General features: G+C 41.3%; 1 protein-coding gene across 6 annotated transcripts in view; it reads left to right on the forward strand.

The window, feature by feature from the left end:
* The window catches only part of LOC111157848 (sodium voltage-gated channel alpha subunit 8), a 118,400-nt gene that overhangs the window by 7,891 nt on the left and 88,042 nt on the right, over nucleotides 1-22,467 (forward strand). For all 6 annotated transcript variants that reach the window (XM_022519538.1, XM_022519537.1, XM_022519541.1 and 3 more), the window contains exons 2-4: nucleotides 18,926-19,044; nucleotides 21,130-21,219; nucleotides 21,847-21,975. In XM_022519538.1, coding sequence (XP_022375246.1) covers nucleotides 18,926-19,044; nucleotides 21,130-21,219; nucleotides 21,847-21,975 — 338 coding nt within the window. The remainder of the gene's footprint in view (nucleotides 1-18,925; nucleotides 19,045-21,129; nucleotides 21,220-21,846; nucleotides 21,976-22,467) is intronic.

The following is a 22,467-nucleotide window of genomic DNA, read 5'->3' on the forward strand; positions in this document are numbered from 1 at the left end:
AAAAATTTTCCCATTGACCAAAATGAATTGAACTCTAGAGGGAAAAGAGACTGATTCCTAGTATATCTTTTCCTTTCCCAGAGAATTAGTTTCCTTGAGGGACTGAGGAAGTAGATCAGTAAATAGTTTTCCTGACATTTTAGATATTTTCAGAGGGCTGAATGGCTGTTGTTAAGTGCTACCAGTCTTATCTCTCCTCTTGTAGAAAATTAGAATTGGAAAAGACTATCAAAAGCCATGGGTTAATAGCCTCCACTTAGTGCTTGAATCTCTTCTTCGTTTATTGGTATCATGTGTGTATTATACAAAGGATGTTATTTCCTGAATATTATAAATTGTCCTGTCCTGTCTACTTTTATTAAGTGTTTTGCTTCTTTCTGGGCTGTGTGAGTTGTGTTACCCGCTCTGTATTAACTGACTTGTAAAGGAAATGAGAGAAATGGACATTGGAATATATACCAAATTGGGTTGCCTCATATAAAACATGACCCATTTATTCAACAAAAATACATCTTGAGTGCTTCCTGTATGTGAGGCACTGTGGGGCAGGGGATCTGTTCAGTTCTTTTGGAGAAACAAAGATTAATAAAGTCCGCTCTTTATCCTTAAGTAGCTTATAACATGGCAGTGCATAGTATGAGACAATATTTGACAGTGGAGCCCCAGAAAGGGCCTTACATAATTCATAGTAAGAGTAGTCTTTGAATCAGGCTTCAGAATTTAGAAAAGAGGGATCGACTGAAACATTCTAGGCAGAAAGAACAATGCAAGCAAAGGCTCAGAGACAAGGGTGTTGGACAATGGAAGAAAATGCTGAGTAGTCTGATTTGCGTGGAAAGTGGGGAAATGAGTGAGGAGTCTTAGGAAATGAGGCCTGGGAGGGAGAGCTGGAGCAGGATCACAAAGGACTCGGTGTGGGACAATCAAGTTTGGTCTTTACTCGATAAACAGCAGAGAATTGCTGGAGGTGTTGGGGAGTGTGGATATGTGATTGAAGCAGTGCTTTAGGGACGTGAATGTGGTCTGTAGGATGGACCAGAGAGACAGAGACCAGCTATGAGGGGATGAGGGTCCAAATTATGATAGTGGAAGTGAAAAGTAAGGGCAGTCGATGAAGTCGAGCTGTTACGGAGATAAACTGATAGGATTGTGTGATTGATTGTGGAAGGTTAAGGACAGAGTCGAGCATTCAGTCATTCATTTGAAAATTTGATAAATTGTTATTGAGTGTTTTCTGTATGCCCAGGCTCTGTTCCATGCCCTCGGGAACAAACCAGACAAGCCCTTTCTGCTATTCTTAGAACTTAAGTTTTCGTTGGGGAGGCAGATAATAAACAAGTAAAGAAATAAATCATTACAGATAATGGTATGAGCATTAAAGATAATATGGTCCAGGTACTTGAGAGGTTGCAGTGCTCTACGTTCGTAAGAGACTAAACACGGAGAATACAGAAGAATCAAAAGGCTATGTGCTGTCTAAGTATTCAGTGTCTTAAATAGGCCTTTAGCAAGCACTAAAGTATAATATTTAAAAGGACCCATAATGCAGATATTCTGAGTTACTTAAAAACCAGAATCGTCACTCTGTTGAGAGACTTTGCCAGTCTTCGATTTCTGCATAGGCAGGAGTCCAGTACCTTTCAGCGTCAGTGTGAGTCACAGGGCCACCTGCAGATGAACCCAGCATTTGCTCCAGAAAAATCCCTCAGGTCTTCCCGACTCCTTGCACAAGTACAAAGTTGCAGTTCCAAAGCTCTGAGCCATGTTCGTGTAGAAGAGACACCTTCACCTGAATCCTAGAATGTGTGTGAGATTGAATGAGCTAGAATGAGCTAACCACCTCAGCCACACTGATTGACAGTTTTAGGTCTCTGATTGTTTAGTTAGTCTCTGATGGTTTCTACAGGATTGTGAAATATTTTTATTTTAACAAAAATTGACCTGTTGAATGGGTTAGTTAATAATGGCCTTTGGAAATAGTGGAGGACCTCTCAAGACCACAATGATATTGATCATCTTCTGATAGTAATTAACCATATTTTAAATCCTTTCTTAGTCATAGAGAACAAGCCTATGGCATCATTATAAAGAGGAATACCTCTCTTACTAATTGTTTACAAATTCACATGAGTTGTCAGTTCTTTACATATTGTTGTTTACATTTAATCAACCCTGTCTGACACAGTTCAAGATTAGGATTGCCCCATTATATGACCATTTCTGCCAACTCTGAATCTAGCAGTAGAACTTTTGATACAGACTCTGGTCAGTAGAGTATCGACTCTAGGAATATTCCAGACACTTTGTTGAGGTTACAAAGTTTGGCCTGTGGAAGCAAGTTTGAATTAAAAAAATCTCTCCAGTTTTAGCAGATGAGGTCCCCTGTCTACTGTTCAAGACCAGTCCCTCTCCCTGTGCCTTTGACCCCACCCATGCCTTCCAACCTTCTCCAGAACCTCACTCTCTCAGTTTTCCTCTCACTTTTCTGGTCTGTCAGTCTTTCCCTTCTCATCCTGTTTCCTTCACCTCAGCCTATAAGCACTCCCAAAGCCTCTACCATTCTATGAGCCCTCACTTGAGCTCACATCACCAGCTAGCCTAACCTCTCTTCTACTGCCGTTCAAACTTGTAAAGAGTAGCCTTCACTCATCAGGACAACCTGCCTTCAACCCTCTTCCCCATCCTTGCAGCCTAACTCTGCATCCTCACCTCTCCACTGACATTCTCAAGATAAGATCCTCTGTGACGTCAAATTGCCAAATTTATCAGATACTGTTTTACTTCTTAACCCACCAGACTTCTCTGCTGGATTTGATACTGTTGATTACTCCCTAATTCTTTCAGCTCTTCTCTCCTTGGCTTAGTGTTCCTTGTATCTTTCCTTCTCTTCCATTTCCAGCACCTCTCCCTTAAGGGCTGGTGTTCTCCCAGGTTCTGTACCCGTGTTTCTCCCATTTGGCACACTCTCCCTGGGTGATGTCACCCATTCTCAGTCCTCTTGAATCTGTCTCTCCAGCCTGTACCTTGCCAGGCCTCTCTAACTGGGTTTCCAGTCAACTCAGTGCGTTCAATATTGAACTCATTTCTCCCCTCAGACCTCCTTCTTTCATCTGCTGCTTTTATGGATGACACCACCCAAATTCTAGATATCATTATTGACTCCCCAGTTTTCTGCAGTCCTTAAGGGTTACCAATATTAGGGAGTTGTCAGTAGAAGGTTGCATATTTTTATAAGTAAGAAAATATTGTGGCTCAGAAATCTTAATTGCTCAGATTCCCTGAGCTAGTGTGTGGTAGAGTCGGGTTCCAGGCACAGTGATGTGTGATTTAATATTCATGGTCTTTCTGCCATACCATGCTGTCTCTGTAGCGTATGCTGCAGACTGATTTTTTGTTTTGTTTTCTTCTATCACTTTTAGGTAATTTTCTAGCATTTTACACTGCCTCAATATGAAGTTAGGATATGGCGTTTGGGGTTTTTTGTTTTGTTTTTTAATGTATTTGTTTCAGGCTGTATCTTTAGCATGGGACCTAAGACACAGAAAAGTTGAGAAGACTTTTCAAACTACAGCAAATCATTTTTATGGGTGGATGAGCTAAAGGGTAGAAAAGGTCAATTAGACACCTAGTGGAAAGTTGCATATAGTTATAGGTTAGTTGTATAGTTGTATGGTCAATTCCTCCTGTCTGAGATTAATTCACATATTCAGTATGCCTGTTGGAATTCTCCACCTTGTACCAGATGGCCATCATATTATGCACTCTGCTTGCTAAGCTGAGAAACAGCAGCTGGAAACCATAGCCCTGCCCTTACAGATCTCAGAGTCCAATGAGAGATACAGACGTGTACACGAAAATGACAACACTACATTAACTGCTCTAATTGCATTAAGTGCCAAATGGAGACACACAGGAAGGAAGGATAATTCTGTTTGAGAGAATTGAATGGGGCCACCTACAGAGAGGAGGTGATAGTTGAGCTGGACCTTAAAGTATTAAAATATGGTTTAAAAATTCAACTGTTGGAAAAGAGAAGAAAGAATAATTCAGGTAGAAAGACTGGTGCATGCAAAGGCAGAGAGGCATGGGAAGGCCTGAACTGTTTCCAGCAGTGAGTGTAGTTTTGACAAGAGCATGGAGTGTGGTTTGCCAAGACAGGAGCCTCATGTGGGGGGTCAGGTTGGATCCCAGGGTATGTGTACTAAGCCGTGTTTATTTTCTCCCACTTTCAGAGTTCTCAGGTCTGACATAAGATCTGGGGCCCGTCTTGAGCCAGTGCAGCCATAAGGGTGTCTCCTAGTGACTGGATACTTGGTCTGGCTTATCCTACTGACTTGTGCCAAGTGTGTGAGTACTAACGAACGTGAACGGTAGCCCTCGGGGTCTCCCTGTGGCCACCCCATGTTGGCAGCCAGAGGGCAGGAGCAGCTGTGGTCTGTGTGACCGCCGCGCGGCAGCCTCACCACGTCCTTTGGGGGTTTGTTCTGTGCTAGGCATGGTAGTGAGGACTTTTGGTGACTCTTCATTAAATCTCAGAACCTGGTAAAGTAGGTACTATTAGTCATTATCCCTATTTTATCAGTAAGAAAACTGAGTCTTAACAACCTAAACAAGTGGACAAAGATCATGACACTACTAAGCAGTGGAGCTGTGTCTTGAATCCAAGTCTTTGTGGCCTTCGAGCCTCCATGGAAACCACACTGCTGCTAAGAGAGAGGAGAGCAGGGATATAGACTCTCCTGGAATATGAATAGAGAGACTAGAGGGGCTAATATGCTTTATGTAATGAACATGCGTTTTGCTTTCCCCTAGAGCAGCTGCAGTCTGTGTATCCTAAGAGGGCAAAGGGGAAGGAGATTAAAGGCAAATTCACACTGAAGGGCAGCGAGGAAGAGGGGCCGTGGAGGAGGTTCAGAGCTGCCCGGCCTCTAGGGAGCAGCATCCTGCTGGCTCTGTGCTGAAGCAGGTGCCCAGCGCTACTCTTCTGCCGGGCTTGGCTTCCTGTGACCAGGGTGTGGGCAGGAAGCGTGTCAGCTGCTCCAGATCTGGGTTGGAGGGCATGAGGTTGCAAGGTCAAACCAAATCAGAAGCATTACCTTCATCCAGCTTAACTTGGGAAAAAGACTGTAACCATAACCAGCTGCTAGGATCTCTGAGGCCTGTGCAGAGGTTTTCCTTTTGCCAGAGTTACAGGTATTAAGTAAGAGAGATTCCTTCATTGCCTCAGGGATTGGACCAGAGGACCGGGTGTCTAAAAGCATTCAGGACCAGACGCCAGGAGATCTGGGCCCTAGGAATTCTCAGCCCTGTGGTGTCGGTGTGAGCAGAGGTACCTGTGCTTGGTTTCTTGTCTGTAAAGAGAGGAGTTAGATTTTTTTTTGAAGCTTTTTAAAAGTTGCCTTATGAAAAATAAATAAATAAATAAAAATAAAGTTGCCTTATGATGATTAAGAGCATAGGCTTTGGAGTTGGACCACCTCTGCTCAATTCTAAGTTTTGCCACTTAATAAATAATTTTGTGGTCTTGGGAAAGTTACCTGACTTTCCACCTCGATTTAATCATCCGTATTATAGTACCTTCCTATTTCACGGAATGGTTGCTGTGAGACAGATACTACATGGGCACCCTAGTAGGCTGCCTGCTGCAGAGTAAGTACTTAATGTTCATTGTTATTCCTCAGATAGGCTCACAGGTACAATTGTCAATGACCAAAAGCAATAAAAACATAAACATGGGATTTAGAGGTCTCTCTTGCCCCATCCTCAGTGTAGTGGAGTAGAGAGTTGGAGGACGATGGCTCTAAATATTCTTAGTTTGGGCCACTTGGGTGGCTCAGTCGGTTAAGTGTCCAACTCTTGATCTTGGCTCAGGTCTTGATCTCAGGGTTATGAGTTCAAGCCCCATGTTTGTGGAGCCTACTTAAAAAAATTAAAATTAAAATAAAATAAAGGGGTGCCTGGGTGGCTCGGTCATTAAGCCTCTGCCTTCGGCTCAGGTCATGATCTCAGGGTGCTGGGATTGAGCCCCATATCAGGCTCCCTGCTCGGCGGGAAGCTTCTTCCTCTCCCATTCCCTCTGCTTGTGTTCCCTCTCTCACTGTGTTTCTGTCAAATAAATAAAATCTTCAAAAAAAATTTTAAAAATAAAATATTCATAGTTCAAACGGAAGTACAGCCTAAAGGAAAAAAAATTGTCCATATTTCATGTCCTGCTTTAGATCAGTATTTTTAAAAAGGTAGCTTAGTATCAGGACACATGTACTGAAGAAATTCAGGCCAGTTGTGCCTTTGCTGGAGCCTTTCCTGAAGCACATGGGACTATAATAGTGATTTCACCTGAGGGACCCACTAAGCAGATGCACATTAAGAAAGGCATCTGGGCCCTTTTCAACATGGTGGAATCATTTCAGCAGTGCAGGTCATTTATTTCCCAACAGCTTCCTAGTCCGAAGTAGAATCTATTTAGATTTGGCCTTAGATTTTGCTTTACTAAAGGAGGGGAACTTTGAAGGAACCTTGATTTGTTGCCTGCTCCGTTGGCTCTATGGCTAGTTCCTTGGGAGTGAGCGCCAGATTGCTGTTGGTAAGTGGACTGTGGGCTGCTGCTGCTGTCTCTGCGGTAGCTGCCCTCACGTCAGCTGTTCTTAGATCATTATTGGGTGGAAGCCTGTGCACGCACACTCTGAAACCAAGAGGCAGAGATGATTTACCCCAGTAGTAGTCACCAGAACTCACAATTTATAGTTAGGCAGGAAGGAGCTAAGAACTATTACAAGTCCAATTGGCCAGTTGCCTGGTTCAGAAGAGGTACATAGGTCTGGGAGAAGAAGGTATGTATATAAGGTTGAGGCAGACAAGAACTTAAGTCTAGAGAATTCAGCTAAAAACGAGAGGGTCAGTCCCCTCTAGAGATCGAAATAGTTAAGATTCATGAAGCATACCCGGGGAGGTAGTCATATGTCAGTGTCAGTAAAAGCTGTGGCTAGCTAGACTCAAAGGACATTGGTTCCCAGCTGCCCTCTTGTAGATCGGCTCAATCCCTGGGCCCCTGGCTGCGCACTGTAGCCAGAGGTCATCGGGTACCTGCAGGTTACCTTTGCCCTGAGGGAGCTGATGACCTCACAGGGGAGGGAGAACTCAGTGGAGGGGAGAGCCACTCTCCTGGGCCGTGTGTCCCACAGCAAACCAGGGGCTGGGGACTGCACCCTTCTCTGAGAGGCTTTCTGGTCTGTGATATATTCCATCCCTGCACTGAGTACTTTTCGCTGTAACATCCTTTCATATTTGTGCACGCTTTATTATTTTAATCTGTACTTTTTGTAGGATTAAAAAAATTACTCTGATCCTAGGGTGGACTGAGGGTGACAAAATGCGATGATCCTGGCCGCACTATAGTACTTGAGTATGAGCGTGCATTTCCTGGACTCCATTTGCAGTACGCTAGGAATTGTTCGGTGTGTGCGCGAATGTGCTTGTCCCTGGCCGTGCACAACGTCCCTCCCCCTCTTGGTAGACCCGGAACAGAATACATCTTACTCTGCATTAGCAGTGGCAAAGCTCCTCCATCCTGGGCTCCAGGCCCCACACTGCTAATTAGAAATGAAAAGCCTGTGCTTTTCAGAAGGTTCATTTTATGCCGGCATGACATATTTATTAATACTCCATGCCATAACTCGTTAAGGGCTATTCCTGCTCTTAATGGGCCTCGTGCTCAAATGCATTCAGTGGCTGTTATTATAAACTGATATTTCCCCTTGGACAGTAAACCACAATTCAATTTCAGTTTCCCTTTTAACTCATTTACTTCGCAAAGATCTAATTTAAGACAGATTAGGTAAAATATTATTGGACTTCATGGACACCGAGTGATTATTGCTTAAGAAGCATTCTTGTAAGAATCCAAAGCTTGCTGTCCTTCCCATTCATTCTTCCTGGGCTTTGAAGAATCCAGTGTTGAACAAGGAACTAAACTCCTTTTCTAGATTCTTATCAGCGGTTTAATGATGATTACTAAGATTTTATTAGTCATGCATATGGCTTTAAAATGCTTTAAATATATATATTTTTTAAAGTCAGCCCGTCACCAGTCATCTCAGTTTGTTTTCTCTCTCCTATTCACTGTTCTGCCAAGAATGGGGCGTGGAGGTGGGGGTTGCCCTGGGACTGCTCCATGCTGCCCCCTGAGCACATATAGGTATAGTTTTCAGGGTAGTATCACAGCCGTTGACCCTGGGCTTTGACAGAGTATCGCATGAAAGAGCAAAATAACTAATTCAGGAGAGTTCTACCAACGTGTAATGTGAAAGAATAAATAATAATAGGCTTTCTCCTCAAAAGTATGGCTCGCTGCTTTGTTGCACTTCATCTTGGATACTTCTGCATGTTCTCCAAGTCACAGAATCACAGATCTCAGAGCAGGAAAAGGCCTGGGCATGCCATCATTTTACAGATGAGGAAAATGAGATCCAGAGAGAAGCGGGGGCTCACCCCAGCCGTACAGCTAGGTAGAGGCCGGTAAAGCAGGAGAACCTAAGTGTTTGAAGACAGGTGTTTTGGAGCCACCCCCACCCCCCCCCGCCCGCAACTTTTAGTGACCTGGAAGATGACTTGGTGGTTCCTAGATCCTGGTGAGCAAGATTCCTCTGCAGCTTATTGAATCCCAAACCTCTGTGGTGGGCCTTGTGAATCTGCATTTCTTTTCTTTTTTTTTTTAATTAACATATAATGTATTATTTGCCCCGGGGGTACAGGTCTGTGAATCATCAGGCTTACACAATTCACAGCACTCATCATAGCACATACCTCCCCAATGTCCATAACCCCACCACCCTCTCCCTATCCCCCTCCCCCCGGCCCCCCTCAGTTTGTTTTGTGATATTAAGAGTCTCTTATGGTTTGTCTCCCTCCCAATCCCATCTTGTTTCATTGTTTCTCTCCCTGCCTCCTACGACCCCCCCCGCCCCGTCTCTCAAATTCCTCATATCAGAAAGATCATATGATAACTGTCTTTTCCTGATTGACTAATTTCACTTAGCTTAATACCCTCTAGTTCCATCCATGTTGTTGCAAATGGCAAGATTTCATTTCTTTTGATGGCTGCATAGTATTCCATTGTATATATATACCATATCTTCTTTATCCATTCATCTGTTGATGGACATTGAGGTTCTTTCCATAGTTTGGCTATTGTGGACATTGCTGCTATAAACACTTGGGTGCACATGCCACGTTGGATCACTAGGTTTGTATCTTTAGGGTAAATACCCAGTAGTGTGATAGGGTTGTAGGGTAGCTCTATTTTCAACTTTTTGAGAAACTTCCATACTGTTTTCCAGAGTGGCTGCACCAGCTTGCATTTCCACCAACAGTGTAGGAGGGTTCCCCTTTCTCCGTATCCTCGCCAGCATCTGTCATTTCCTGACTTGTTAATTTTAGCCATTCTGATTGGTGTGAGGTGGTATCTCACTGTGGTTTTGATTTGTGTTTCCCTGATGCTGAGTGATGTAGAGCACTTTTTCATGTGTCTGTTGGCCATCTGGATGTCTTCTTTCCAGAAATGTCTGTTCATGTCCTCTGCCCATTTCTTCATTGGATTATTTGTTCTTTGGGTGTTGAGTTTGATAAGTTCTTTATAGATTTTGGATACTAGCTCTTCATCTGATATGTCCTTTGCAAATATCTTCTCCCATTCTGTCAGTTGTCTTTTGGTTTTGTTGACTGTTTCCTTTGCTGTGCAGAAGATTTTGATCTTGATAAAGTCCCAATAGTTCATTTTTGCCCTTGCTTCCCTTGCCTTTGGCGATGTTTCTAGGAAGAAGTTGCTGCCGCTGAGGTCGAAGAGGTTGCTGCCTGTGTTCTCCTCAAGGATTTTGGTGGATTCCTGTCTCACATTGAGGTCTTTCATCCATTTTGAGTCTATTTTTGTGTGTGGTGTAAGGAAATGGTCCAGTTTCATTCTTCTGCATGTGGCTGTCCAATTTTCCCAACACCATTTGTTGAAGAACTGTCTTTTTTCCATTGGATATTCTTTCCTACTTTGTCAAAGATTAGTTGACCCTAGAGTTGAGAGTCCATTTCTGGGCTCTCTATTCTGTTCCATCAATCTATGTGTCTGTTTTTGTGCCAATACATACTGTCTTGATGATTATAGCTTTGTAATAGAGCTTGAAGTCTGGAATTGAGATGCCGACAACTTTGGTTTTCTTTTTCAACATTCCTCTGGCTATTAGGGGGTCTTTTCTGGTTCCATATAAATTTTAGGATTATTTGATCCATTTCTTTGAAAAAAATTGATGGTATTTTGATAGGGATCGCGTTAAATGTGTAGATTACTTTAGGTAGCATAGACATTTTCATAATATGTTTTCTTCCAATCCATGAGTGTGGAACGTTTTTCTATTTCTTTGTGTCTTCCTTAATTTCTTTCATGAGTACTTTATAGTTTTCTGAGTATAGAGTCTTTGTCTCTTTGGTTAGTTTTATTTCTAGGTATCTTATGGTTTTGGGTGCAACTGTAAATGGGATCGGCTCCTTAATTTCTCTTTCTTCTGTCTTGCTGTTGGTGTATAGAAATGCAGCTGATTTCTGTGCATTAATTTTATATCCTGACACTTTACTGAATTCCTGTATGAGTTCTAGCAATTTTTGGGTGGAGTCTTTTGGGTTTTCCACATAAAGTATCGTATCTTCCACAAAGAGTGAGAGTTTTACTTCTTCTTTGCTGTAATTAACTCCTATGTAGCCAGTTGGGCCTAGGTCCAGAACTGGTGTTAGTGTGTGACAGGATTCACCCAGCTGTGCCCCGTGGGTCAGATCATCTCTGCCATTTGTTGTTGTATGGCCCATGGGTTCAAAGGGTTTTTATACTTTTAAATGGTTATGGAAATGTCAAAGGAAGAATAATATTTTGTGATGTGTGAAAATTACATGAAACTTCAATTTCCTTGTCCATAAATAAAGTTTATTGGAACACAGACACTCTTACTTGTTTACATGTTGTCTGTGGTTACTTTGCCCCACAGCAGCAGGCTTGAGTTGACTGTGCAGCCCACAGAGCCTGCAGTATTTACTGTGTGCCTCTTCATGAAAGAGATTTGCTCTCCCCTGATATACACGATGCTGTTTGTCACATGAGCACTGCAAATGCCAGTGTTGAAAGGGAGATTCCTAAGCTTCGAGCACTTGTCTTAGTCTACACACCATCTTGTTTTATGCTAAAGATGCAGTTATGAAAGGGGGCACCTGGGTGGCTCAGTCTGTTAAATGTCTGCTTTTGGCTCAGGTCATGATCCCGGGGTCCTGGGATTGAGTCCTGCATCGGGCTCCCTGCCCAGTGGGGAGCCTGCTTCTCCCTCTGCTCCCCACCTACTCATGCTGCCCCCCATCTCAAATAAATAACTAAAATCTTTTTTTAAAAAGATGCATTTGTTAAAAACTGCATATACATTAAGCATATGTACTAGTTATTTTAACAATAAGGTATGTTTTATCGTAATACAGCCGGCTACTGGAAGTATGAAGGATTCATCTTCACTGGACGTGGTTTTGTGTGGACCATGTGTTTATTTCTCTTTGAGTGGAAAAAAGATACCTTCTTTTTATACTTGATGAAGATCTAGGATGGAAATATTTAGAAAAGAGTGCTGATAAACTATTTTTACTCTATGCACAGTATTTAATACCTAAATTAATTATGAAATTTCTACTTCACATTAAAACGTAAAACATTCCTTTTTTTTCTTCTTTTAAAATTTACTTACTTTTTGACAGAGAGAGACCAGTAGGGGGAGCAACAGAGGGAGAGGGAGAAGCAGGCTCCCCACTGAGCAGGGAGCCTGATGCAGGACTCGATCCCAGGGCCCCTAAGCCAAAGGCAGCTGCTTAACCAGCTTAACCGGTGCCACCTATGCGCCCACATAAAATATTCTTTTTTTTTTTTTAAAGATTTTATTTATTTATTTAATAGAGATCACAAGTAGTCAGAGAGGCAGGTAGAGAGAGAGGAGGAAGCAGGCTCCCTGCTGAGCAGAGAACCCGATGCGGGGCTAGATCCCAGGACCCTGAGACCAGGACCTGAGCCGAAGGCAGAGGCTTTAACCCACTGAGCCACCCAGGCACCCCACACATAAAATATTCTTAATAAAGCCTTTATACCTATAAAACCATAGTTCTTAAATTCACCAAAATCCCTACTTTCCTTGCCAACTCCTCACTTACTAATTCAGAATCCTAACTGCCTCCTGGCTTTTCTTCAACCAAGACTAACAGTTTCTGTTCCTTCATGTCTTCTTTTTCTTTTGCCTCTTCTCTTAGTCCCTCAACTCAGACACACAAGCATTTGTTCATTAAGCAGCCAGCAGATAGTTGTTCATGTGCAGATGCTGATGCCGCGGTAGGAGGTACCCTCACCTCAGTGGACCTCTAGACCCATCTTTCCATGATTTTTCCATGATCAAACTCAAAGATCAGAGAAATGGAGGGTGCAGAGTATGCTACTTTCAAAAGTCCTGTTCCCTGTCTTCCTCTAAAGCAGGTGGGTGATTTTGTAAAGACCTGGCCTGGTGGTTTTTAGATCCTGGGACATGGGCCAGTGCTTTTTTCATTGCTGCTTAGCCTTTTATGTCGTGTGCCCCAGGGGCTCAAATTTCTCATTCACCAGGGAATCCATCCCCCATACCAGTCTCATTCTCTGCCACATTGCCACTAATCAGCCTCTCAATCTGGCACAGGAGAAGCTGTAAGGAGGCTCTAAACTTGGCATAATATACTGCTCTTTGCTGCATGACCTTTGCTGCGTGACCTTTGCTAGGTGGTGTCCCTCTCCTGAGCTTTTGTAAAATGCATAGAGGAGAATAATCCCTCCCTTACCCATACTTCATGGGAATATTAGGAAGCTGAATGAGGAGGTTATTTAAAAGGCTTGGCATTTTCATAGAGGGAGTTGCTATAGAAACCCAGAGGCGTACAAGAACTTCAGAGAGGGAGTTTCTGGAAAGTCCTGGCGTCTTTGTTTCTTTGGGTAACCAAAATATGGAAGACCTGGCCTCTGCCTGCTTCAGCTTAACCCTAGGTCTACTGCTTCCTCTTGCTTTTAGGATTCGGCTTTCCTGCAGCACGTCCCACCAGAGCCAGTACCCTCTGGTAACAGGAAGAACATTGTCACAGTGCAGTCTCGAACAGTAGGGATGGTGAATTGAGCATTTCCAGAATATATATGGCATAACACAAGCACTGCTTTCCTACTGGGAGAGAAAGGCGTGACTGCCAGATTAGGAAAGACTAGACGATGAGAGGAAAGGATTTTGGGCAGCTGTTTATTGGAAGTGCGTGGCGTGGGTTTGGGTTATTGGAACTGTGGGAAGAAATGTGAGATTGACTCCTGCCCTCTGAGAGTGTAAAACCTAGTTTTGAGGTAACTGGTTGGGGCAGTGGGAGGGTTAAAAAAAAAAGATTTAGAATGGAATGAAAGGCAAAAGAAGTCCAACTATAAATAGGAGTTCAGAAAAGGGAGAGCTCAGAGTAATTGGGAATATTTCATTAAAAAGTGGGACCTCAAGACGAGTTTCAAAATCATGCTTCCTCTGTGGGAAGGAGAGATGTGTTTGGAGAGCGTGAAGGAAGGAGCAACATTGGTAAGGCCTTAGTCTCTTCAGCTACTGATGGGTACATGGATGTTGGTGGTATTGTTCTTTAGGCCTTTCTATATGTCTTATACTTCTTAAACAGTTTATTTTTTTGTTCTGTTGCTGTGGTGTTTGTTTTTTACTGAGGTATCATTCACAAGTTAGTTCACCATTTCAAAGTGTGCAGTTCATTGGTGTTTTGTTCACATGTTGTTCAGTCGTCACCACTATCTAATTCGGGAACATTCTTCTCTCCCCAGAGAGGCCCCTTAACAGTGACTCCCCATTCCCTTCCCCATCCAGCCCTAGGCAACGTCTAACCAACTTTCCGCCATAGATCTATCTGCCTATTCTGGACATTTCATGTAAATAGAGTCCTACAGTATGTGGCCTTTTGTATATGAATTCTTTTCAAGATTTTCAAGGTTCATCCATGTTGTGACATGAATAATCCGTCATTTTCTTTCTTTCTTTCTTTCCTTTTTTTCTAGGGCCAGATGTCTTTAGTTTTCAAAAAGTTCCTCCAATCATTTTGAAGTTCAAAATGGGTTAGGAAACCACCTTTGGCTATTACTTTTCTTAATTCTATTATTTGGCTTGGAATAAAGCTGATTTTTATAAATTTGTCAATAACACCTTACTGAGCACTCTTCAGATAATAATGTATATATTTTTATTGTGGCAAAATATATGTAACATAAAATTTACCATTTTAACCATTTTTAAGTGTACAATTCAGTGATACTAAATATATCCATCATTTTGTACAACCATCACCACTATCCATTTCCAGAGCTTTTTCATCTTCCCAAAGGGAAACTTATACGCATCAGACAGTCTTTCCATATCTCCTCCTCCAGCACTTGGTCAACTCCATTCTAATTTCCATCTCTATGAATCTGCCTATTCCAGGTTCCTCATAGAAGTAGAACTTTATATCGGTCCCTTTGTGTCTGTCTTATTTCACTTACCATGATGCCTTGAAGGTTCATCTGTGTTGTAACATATAAATGAATCTCATTCCTTTTAAAGACTGAATAATATCCCATGATATGGGTAGACCACATTTTGTTTATTCACCCATCACCAATGGACATTTCAGGTCATTTCTGCTTTTGTACCATTTTGAATAATGCTTTAATAAATCTTCGTATATGAGTTTTTGTGTGAATACCTGTTTTCAGTTCTCCTGGGTACGTACGTACCTGGGAGTGGAATTGCTGGGTCATATGGTGACTCTGTGCTTAACTTTTGAAGAACTGCCAAACTGTTTTCCAAACTGGCTGCACCGTTTTACGTCTGCCAGTAATATGTGAGTGTTCCAGCTTCTCTACATCATTGCCAGCACTTGTTCTTTTCCATGTTCTTTTTTTTTCCATTACGATCATCCTGGTAGGTGTGAAGTACTGTCTCATTGTGGTTTTATTTGCATTTCCTTAATGACAAATGATGTTGAACATCTTTTCATGTGCCACTAATTTGTCTGTCTGCTTTGTAGAAATGTCTACTTTAAAATTGAATTATTTGTCTTTTTACTGTTGAGTTCTGAGAATTCTTTTCTAGTCTGGCTGCTAGACCATTCTTAGATTCACAATTTGCAAATATTTTTTCCCATTCTGTGGGGTTCTCTTAACTTTCCTGATAGTGTCATTTGTTGCACAAAATTTTGAATTTTGATGAAGTCTAATTTATCTCTTTTTAATTTGGTTGTTTGTGCTTTAGGTGTCACAAGTATGACACCACTGCCAAATCCAAAGATGTGAAGATTTACACTTATGTTTTTTTCAAAGTGTTTTATCATTTTAGCTCTTACATTTAGATCTTTGATCCATTTTGAGTTAATTTTTTTATAAGGTGTGAGGTAGAGGTCCATATTCATTCTTTTGGATGTGGTTGTCCAATTTTCCCAGCACTGATTATTGAAGGCTAGGCTACTCTTTACTCCTTTGAATTGTCTTGGCACTTCTGTCAAAAATCAATTTGTGTACTTGTATGGGTTTATTTCTGAATTCTCAATTCTGTTCTATTGATAGATATGGCTATCTGTATGCTAGTACCGCAATCTTGATTACTATAGCTTTGTAATAAGCTTTGAAACAGGGAAGTGTGAGTCCTCAAATTTATTCTTAATTTTCAAAATTGTTTTGCTCTTTTGGTTCCCTTGCATTTCTGTATGAATTGAGCATGAACTTGTTAATTTCTGCCCCAAAAAGCAGTTGAGATTTTGATTGACATTGCCTTGAATTTGTGGATTTGTTTGGGGAGTATTGCCATCTTAACAACATTATATCTTCTAATACCTGAGCATGAGATGGTTTCCACTGGTTTAGGTCTTCTTTGATTTCTGTTGATGATGTTTTGTAGTTTTCAGTGTACAAGTTTTATACTCCATTTCTTACATTTATTCCTAGGTATTTTGTTCTTTTGGATGCTCTTATAAATGGAGTTGTTTTCTTAATTTCCTAACTTTGGGATTGCTTATTGCTAGTGTATAAAAATACTACTGATTTTTATATATTGATCTTGTATCTTGAAACTGTGCTGAACTTGTTTATGAGCTCTAATAGTTTTGTGAATGTGTATCCCGTAGAGTTTTCCCTATATAGGATCATTCCATCTGCACACAGAAATAGTTTTATTTGCTTAATTGCCATGCCTGGAACATCCAGTACAGTGTTGAATAGAAGTAGTGAGAGGGACATCCTTATCTTATTCCTAATTTTAGAGAGAAAACTTTCAGTTTTATCATTAAATGTGATATTAGCTATATGCTCTTCATCAGGTTAAGAAAGTTCCCTTCTATTTCTAGTTTGTTGGGTGTTTTTATTATAAAGGAGTATTGGACTTTGTTGAATGCTTTTTCTGCATCTGTTGAGGTGGTCTAGTGGTTATTGTCTTAATTTTATTAGTATGTTGCATTACATTGATTGATTTTTACATATTAAACCATCTTTGTATTTCTTGATCATGGTGTATAATCCTTTTTATATGCTGCTGGATTCAGTTTGCTGGTATTTTGTTGAGACTTTTGTATCTGTATTCATAAGGGATATTACAGTTTTGATTTTTTTTGTGATGTCTTTGTCTGATTTTGTATCAAGTCAATACCAACCTTACAGAATGAGTTGGGCAGTGTGTCCTCTTCTGTTTCTTGGAAGAATTTGCAAAGGATTGGTATTAATTATTTAAACATTTGGTAGAATTCATCAGTGAAGCCATCTGGTCCTGGGCTTTTCTTTGTGGGGGTTCATTTTTTAATGCAAGGTGCAGAAGAGTATTTATAGTACAATCCCATCTGAGAGAGAAAGTAAGTCTTTTTAAGGCTGTATCTGTATGCTTGTATTTACACAGAAAAGTTCAGAAAAGATGTACAAAAAAAGATATAACAGCAAAGGTTATCTTTGGGTAATGAGATAAGTCTTCTGTGCCTTATATATAATTACAAGCGTGTATTGCTTGGTATATATATTTTTTTCTTTAAAGATTTTATTTATTTATTTATTTGACAGAGAGAGGGGTCACAAGTAGGCAGAGGCAGGCAGAGGGGTGGGGTGAAGCAGGCTCCCCGCTGAGCAGAGAGCCCAATACGGGGCTCCATCCCAGGACCCTGAGATCATGACCTGAACCAAAGGCAGAGGCTTAACCCACTGAGCCACTCAGGTGCCCTATTTTTTAAAGCCTACTTAGAATGGCTAACGTTTGACAATTTGCTCTTTCATCCACACAATGAGTTGCCAGTGCTATGTACTTGCCACTGGCCTTGTCTCCTTAGGAGCTCAGTCTCGTAGGCCCCTGCCTCTCCAGCTTCGTAGTCTGCTGCACCCCTTCTCTGTTTCTCCTCCATCAACACCAAATTACCTATCAGTTCCCTGAGAATGGCCCATGGTTATGTGCTACTGTGCTTCTCTACATTCTATTCTATTCCCTTTCCCTGCCAGCCCTTCCCCTTGTATCTTTGAAATGCCTTCCAAATATCAGTTCCCTTCCTTCATGAATACCTTCCAACTCACTCTCCTCCCTTCCATTCTTTACCCAAGGGGAGAAGAAACTCCCCCTCCTGCTGCCTCTCATACAGTATGCATATTTTTCTTACTGAACTTTGTATTTACCCTGCATCATAATCACTAGTTCACATATATGCCTTCCCTAAAAGTACAGTTTTATCCAATTTTGTAACCCAGAGTTTAGCACGGAATCGATGCTCAGAAGTACTTTGAATTGAATTCATGAGACAGGAAAAGGCATTGTGGGTAGGATGAGCAATGTGAGCAAAGGCCAGTTATGACTTACTATAACATGGCAAGACAGGAAGATTCACGTTGGGAAATAGAGTTGAATGATTTCGTCGAGGCTGTTTGGTCGTGGAGGCTTTTGAGAGCCAGAGAGAATAGACTCCGTAGATAAGCACCAGTGGAATGGAGAGCTCTTCTCACTTACTTCGAGTCTTTGCTCCATGGACCACCTCCTTCAGTATGGGTCACCTCTCCATTCACATGTCCCCTGACCCCAGCACTTTCTGTCTCCCCTTCCCTCATCTTCCTCCTTTTTCCATAGCTCTTACCACATTGTATATCATTTACTTATTCGTTATTTTTTTTTTAATATGTTGTCTTTCTTCCCCATTAGAATATAAGCTTCCGGGGTGCCTGGGTGGCTCGGTGGGTTAAAGCCTCTGCCTTCAGCTCAGGTCATAATCCCAGGGTCCTGGGATCGAGCCCCGCATCGGGCTCTCTGCTCAGCGGGGAGCCTGCTTCCTCCTCTCTCTCTCTGCCTGCCTCTCAGCCTACTTGTGATCGCTGTCTGTCAAATAAATAAATAAAATCTTTAAAAAAAAAAATTAAAAAAAAAAAAAAAAGAATATAAGCTTCCTGCACCATGGTAGCCTTGTTCACTGCTGTTTCTCAAGCACTTAGAACATTGCCTGGAACACAGTAGGGATGTAGAAAACAGTTGTTGGGTGAATGAATCCCAAGTTAATGAACTTCAATATCTTGTCCAGAACTGGCAGAGTACAGCCTAGGTATAATTCAAATATGTTTCTGAAAGAAAGAAAGAAATTTATAGAAGTACATAAAATTGCTAAGATAGTGCCCATTGTGTGTTATGTCTGTAATCTGGAGCAGGTCAGGGGAGGGATGGGAGGGAAAGACACAGTGTCTTAAGGTTTCTTGCCTTAGAAACCAGCTTGGGAAGTCAAAATTATAAATACATTTAAGTTTATTTATTTCTTGCCTAGAAAAGTGTTGTTGTGTGTGGTGACTAATTCCCATGCTTTAATAATTTCTCTTTTTCTTTCTCCACAGACCTTTGTAGTATTAAACAGAGGGAAAACTCTCTTCAGATTTAGTGCCACGCCTGCCTTGTACATTTTAAGTCCTTTTAACCTGATAAGAAGAATAGCTATTAAAATTTTGATACATTCATATCCTTTTCTACAAATGTGGGCTGAGTGCAGCATTTGCATGGTCGCTGGTATATAGAATATGTTTCTGAACTTTGACAATTGCATTGTATATTAAGTATCTTATCAGTAGTGTCACTGACAGTAGTGTCGGAGCTAGCAGTTTGCGTGACCTTCTGCCAGATCCTGGACTAAGCTTCAGCCAACTCTCTTTTCCCAGAATGAAATCGCGGGAATCCGGAATTTTGTTGGTATCACGAGGAAAGACAAATCAAGACACTAACCTGTAACTGAAACCTTACTCTTTGAAGTGCTCAGAGTTCAGTAATTTCATCCTGAGGCAAACGATTCAGGTCTTTAACACAAGTTCAATGCTAGAATTTTTTGGAAGGCCACTTCTTGAGTGTAAAGAGTTCAATGAATGCTTTAGAAATCTGCCTTGAATATTTTTGATTTCTTGAGCAGTGTGTATGGAAAGTGCCAGAGACAGTTTCTCACATTAAATGGCCCCTTCGAAAAAATAAATAAATAAATAAATAAATAAATAAATGGCCCCTTTGTATAGAGGTTTAGATCCAGATTGCAAGCCTAATATGAGTCTCTACTCGCATTCCCCGCCCCTTCAGCAGAAAATGCCCATTTACTCATGTGGCCTGACTTTCATATTTTTTTAATATAGGAGAGTGTATGACAGATGAAAAATTATGTGATGAGTTTAGCAACTTTGCATAGTGACTTTATATTTAATGGTTGGAGTTTAGTTTGTCAGGACTTAGTCCCGTGCTCTGAAGGATATTGTATTCTCCAAGTAGGATGAGGAAAGTGGCGATTGGAACTTAGTAAATTGGTTGGTTAAGCTGTTGGCACATTTTATTGACTCTAAGAATTTAGCAGCCCAATTCTGAAATCTGTGGTTTACAAGGAACATAGTTCTGAAACTTAAAGGTTTACAAGGAATAAATAATTCACAGTGGACTTCCTCCCCTTTTGTTGGATCAGAAGGCAGCATCTTTTTCTCTTCTAACTGGAATGTGTTATTCCCGGAAGAAAAGTTGAGCTGTAATGAAGAAAAAATCCAGCTGTAAGAAGTATTTTTTCTTTAAAAAACTCCATTAGTAGAGTGAGGATGGTGAAAGCTGTTAGCAAGAGAGAGAGTTAGCAACAAATGGAATATGGTTTCTGTGCTTGTTCAAGTGACAGTTTTTTTGAGTTTGAGTAACTCACATGCTGACCTAAAGGAGTTTATTTTTTTCTCAGTAGACAAAAACAGAAAGGGTTGAGAAAAATCTTGGATGGAATAGAAAAAGCAGCAAAATGGTTTGCTCTCCATAAACATTCCTGAGCACTTTGAGCATGACCAGACGCATCTTCCCCTTTACCTAATTCTTAGTATGGTGGTGCATATGTCCTTGAAATCCTCAACCAACAGGTCGTGACTGGTTTCCCAAACTGTTCAGATGCCACACATAGCGGCTGTTGCCTTGCCCTCTAAGGACAATTCAGCCCTTTGGGGACCTAGGAGTGAACCGTTGTGTTCTACCCCTGAAACCACCATAACAGTGTGTGCCAACTATACTTCAATTAAAAAAAAAAAAAAGTGAACCATTAATTGCATGTAGCTTTCCAAATAACTAGTTATGCAAGACAAGATAATTAACTTAACAGTAAATGAGTACTGAATAATATAGATTCGATTTAATGTGTTTTTTCACCTGATGATTTGGGCATATGGTAGGCCAGTAGATTTCTGGTTACTCTGTACACCGGGATTTAGAGACTTATTCCATAGCTGAGGCTGAAGAGGGAAGGGGTAGGGGGGAAGATGATTTATCCAAAAGGAGTAGAGCAGTGACAGCCCTTTTGAAAGAAAGAGAGTGGCTCTCCTGCTGTGTCCACCCACAGTTCTCTGGTCAGGTGTGGATACATATGGCGGCATTCTGTGTTCATGGTGGCTTTCATTATCACCTCGCCATTTCCTTGTCCTCTGTGCTTTGTCTCCTTTCAGGTTACTGACTTAATTCTCGTGATACCCAATGTGAAATGTGTTTGCTTTCTGAGGAAGAAAATAGGCCAGATTTTGTATATTCTCCCTTGACTCTTTTCTACAGTATTTAGCATGATCATTATGTGCACTATTTTGACCAACTGTGTATTCATGACTTTTAGTAACCCTCCTGAATGGTCGAAGAATGTGGAGTAAGTAGCTCATTTATTTATTTGTCTGCTTGCTTGTTTTAAAGATTTTTACACACCAAATCTTGCTTTGCACAGTTTATCCATCAAGGAAAAAAATTGGTTTTTTCCCACTCTTTACTTCACAGAGAAGGGTGAGGATCCATGTGGAATTTAGGAAATATCCTTAGAAGTCAACTCTAGAAAGAGAAAGTGCGTTCTGGAAGTTACTGCCCTTCACCTCCACCCTTACCTGTGCTGGCCAATGCCTTTGACTTGCTGCCCCAGCGCCATCTTGTGCCCTCAGTTAGTCTCTCATGACACTGCTTTCTTCTCCAACATGAGGTTTCCTATTTTTTTTTTTAACTTGTCTAAAGTTAAAAATAGCTCTGGGGCCTCCTCACCTGGTTCAAAATGATCACCTGCTAGATGGCACCCAGTACAGCATTCCAGAGTTCTTGGTTTTCTGTTTCGGTAAGTTTCTTTCAAAGCATCCCTTTCTCTCCTGCCTTCCTTTCTGCTGCATTGGCTGTGCCGTTCCGTTTTGTCTCTACTAGTTGAAGCCACATTTCAGGCACTGTTACCTTCAAGGATTCATTTAAAGTTTCTGTCTGTTTGGAAATTACCTCAAACTCTCCATTTCTTTGACAGGTACACATTCACAGGGATTTATACATTTGAATCACTAGTGAAAATCATTGCGAGAGGTTTCTGCATAGATGGCTTTACCTTTTTACGGGATCCGTGGAACTGGTTGGATTTCAGTGTCATCATGATGGCGTAAGTTGTCTGCTTACTTTACTGCTGTTCTGGGTGTGATTGTGTATGTGTGGTTGTATTCCTGGTTGTGTCTGTAAGTGTGTTTATAGACAGTTATAAGAGGAACTAATGGGTAACCATTTAAGGCCAAACAGGCTTTATGCCTGTGATTCTTGCTTGTGAGGACAATGACAGCATGCTTCCATGGGAGAAGGAAAGCCAAGGTTTTACAGCGAGGAAGGAAAGTAGCAAGTGATTTTCCATTGACACGCTCTCATATTTTCTTCCCCCTTTTAACACTGATCAAGGTTTGCCTGCTTATCACCGTGGGGCCTTGGTGAAGATTTGAAATTTTTTAGGTGTTAACCTTAACCTGAAAATCAGTTTCTTGGATATGTTATATCGCGTGTAATTTCATGAGGCTGGTCCAGATGTTGCAGACTTGAGAGCACATTTTAAAGTTAAAACATGAGCCAAGGTGTCCAAACTGGTCACTTCCTAAGGAAGTACGTA

Source organism: Enhydra lutris, unplaced genomic scaffold (assembly GCF_002288905.1).
Source record: "Enhydra lutris kenyoni isolate GAN:26980312 unplaced genomic scaffold, ASM228890v2 scaffoldscaffold56, whole genome shotgun sequence".
Lineage (NCBI taxonomy): Eukaryota > Metazoa > Chordata > Mammalia > Carnivora > Mustelidae > Enhydra > Enhydra lutris.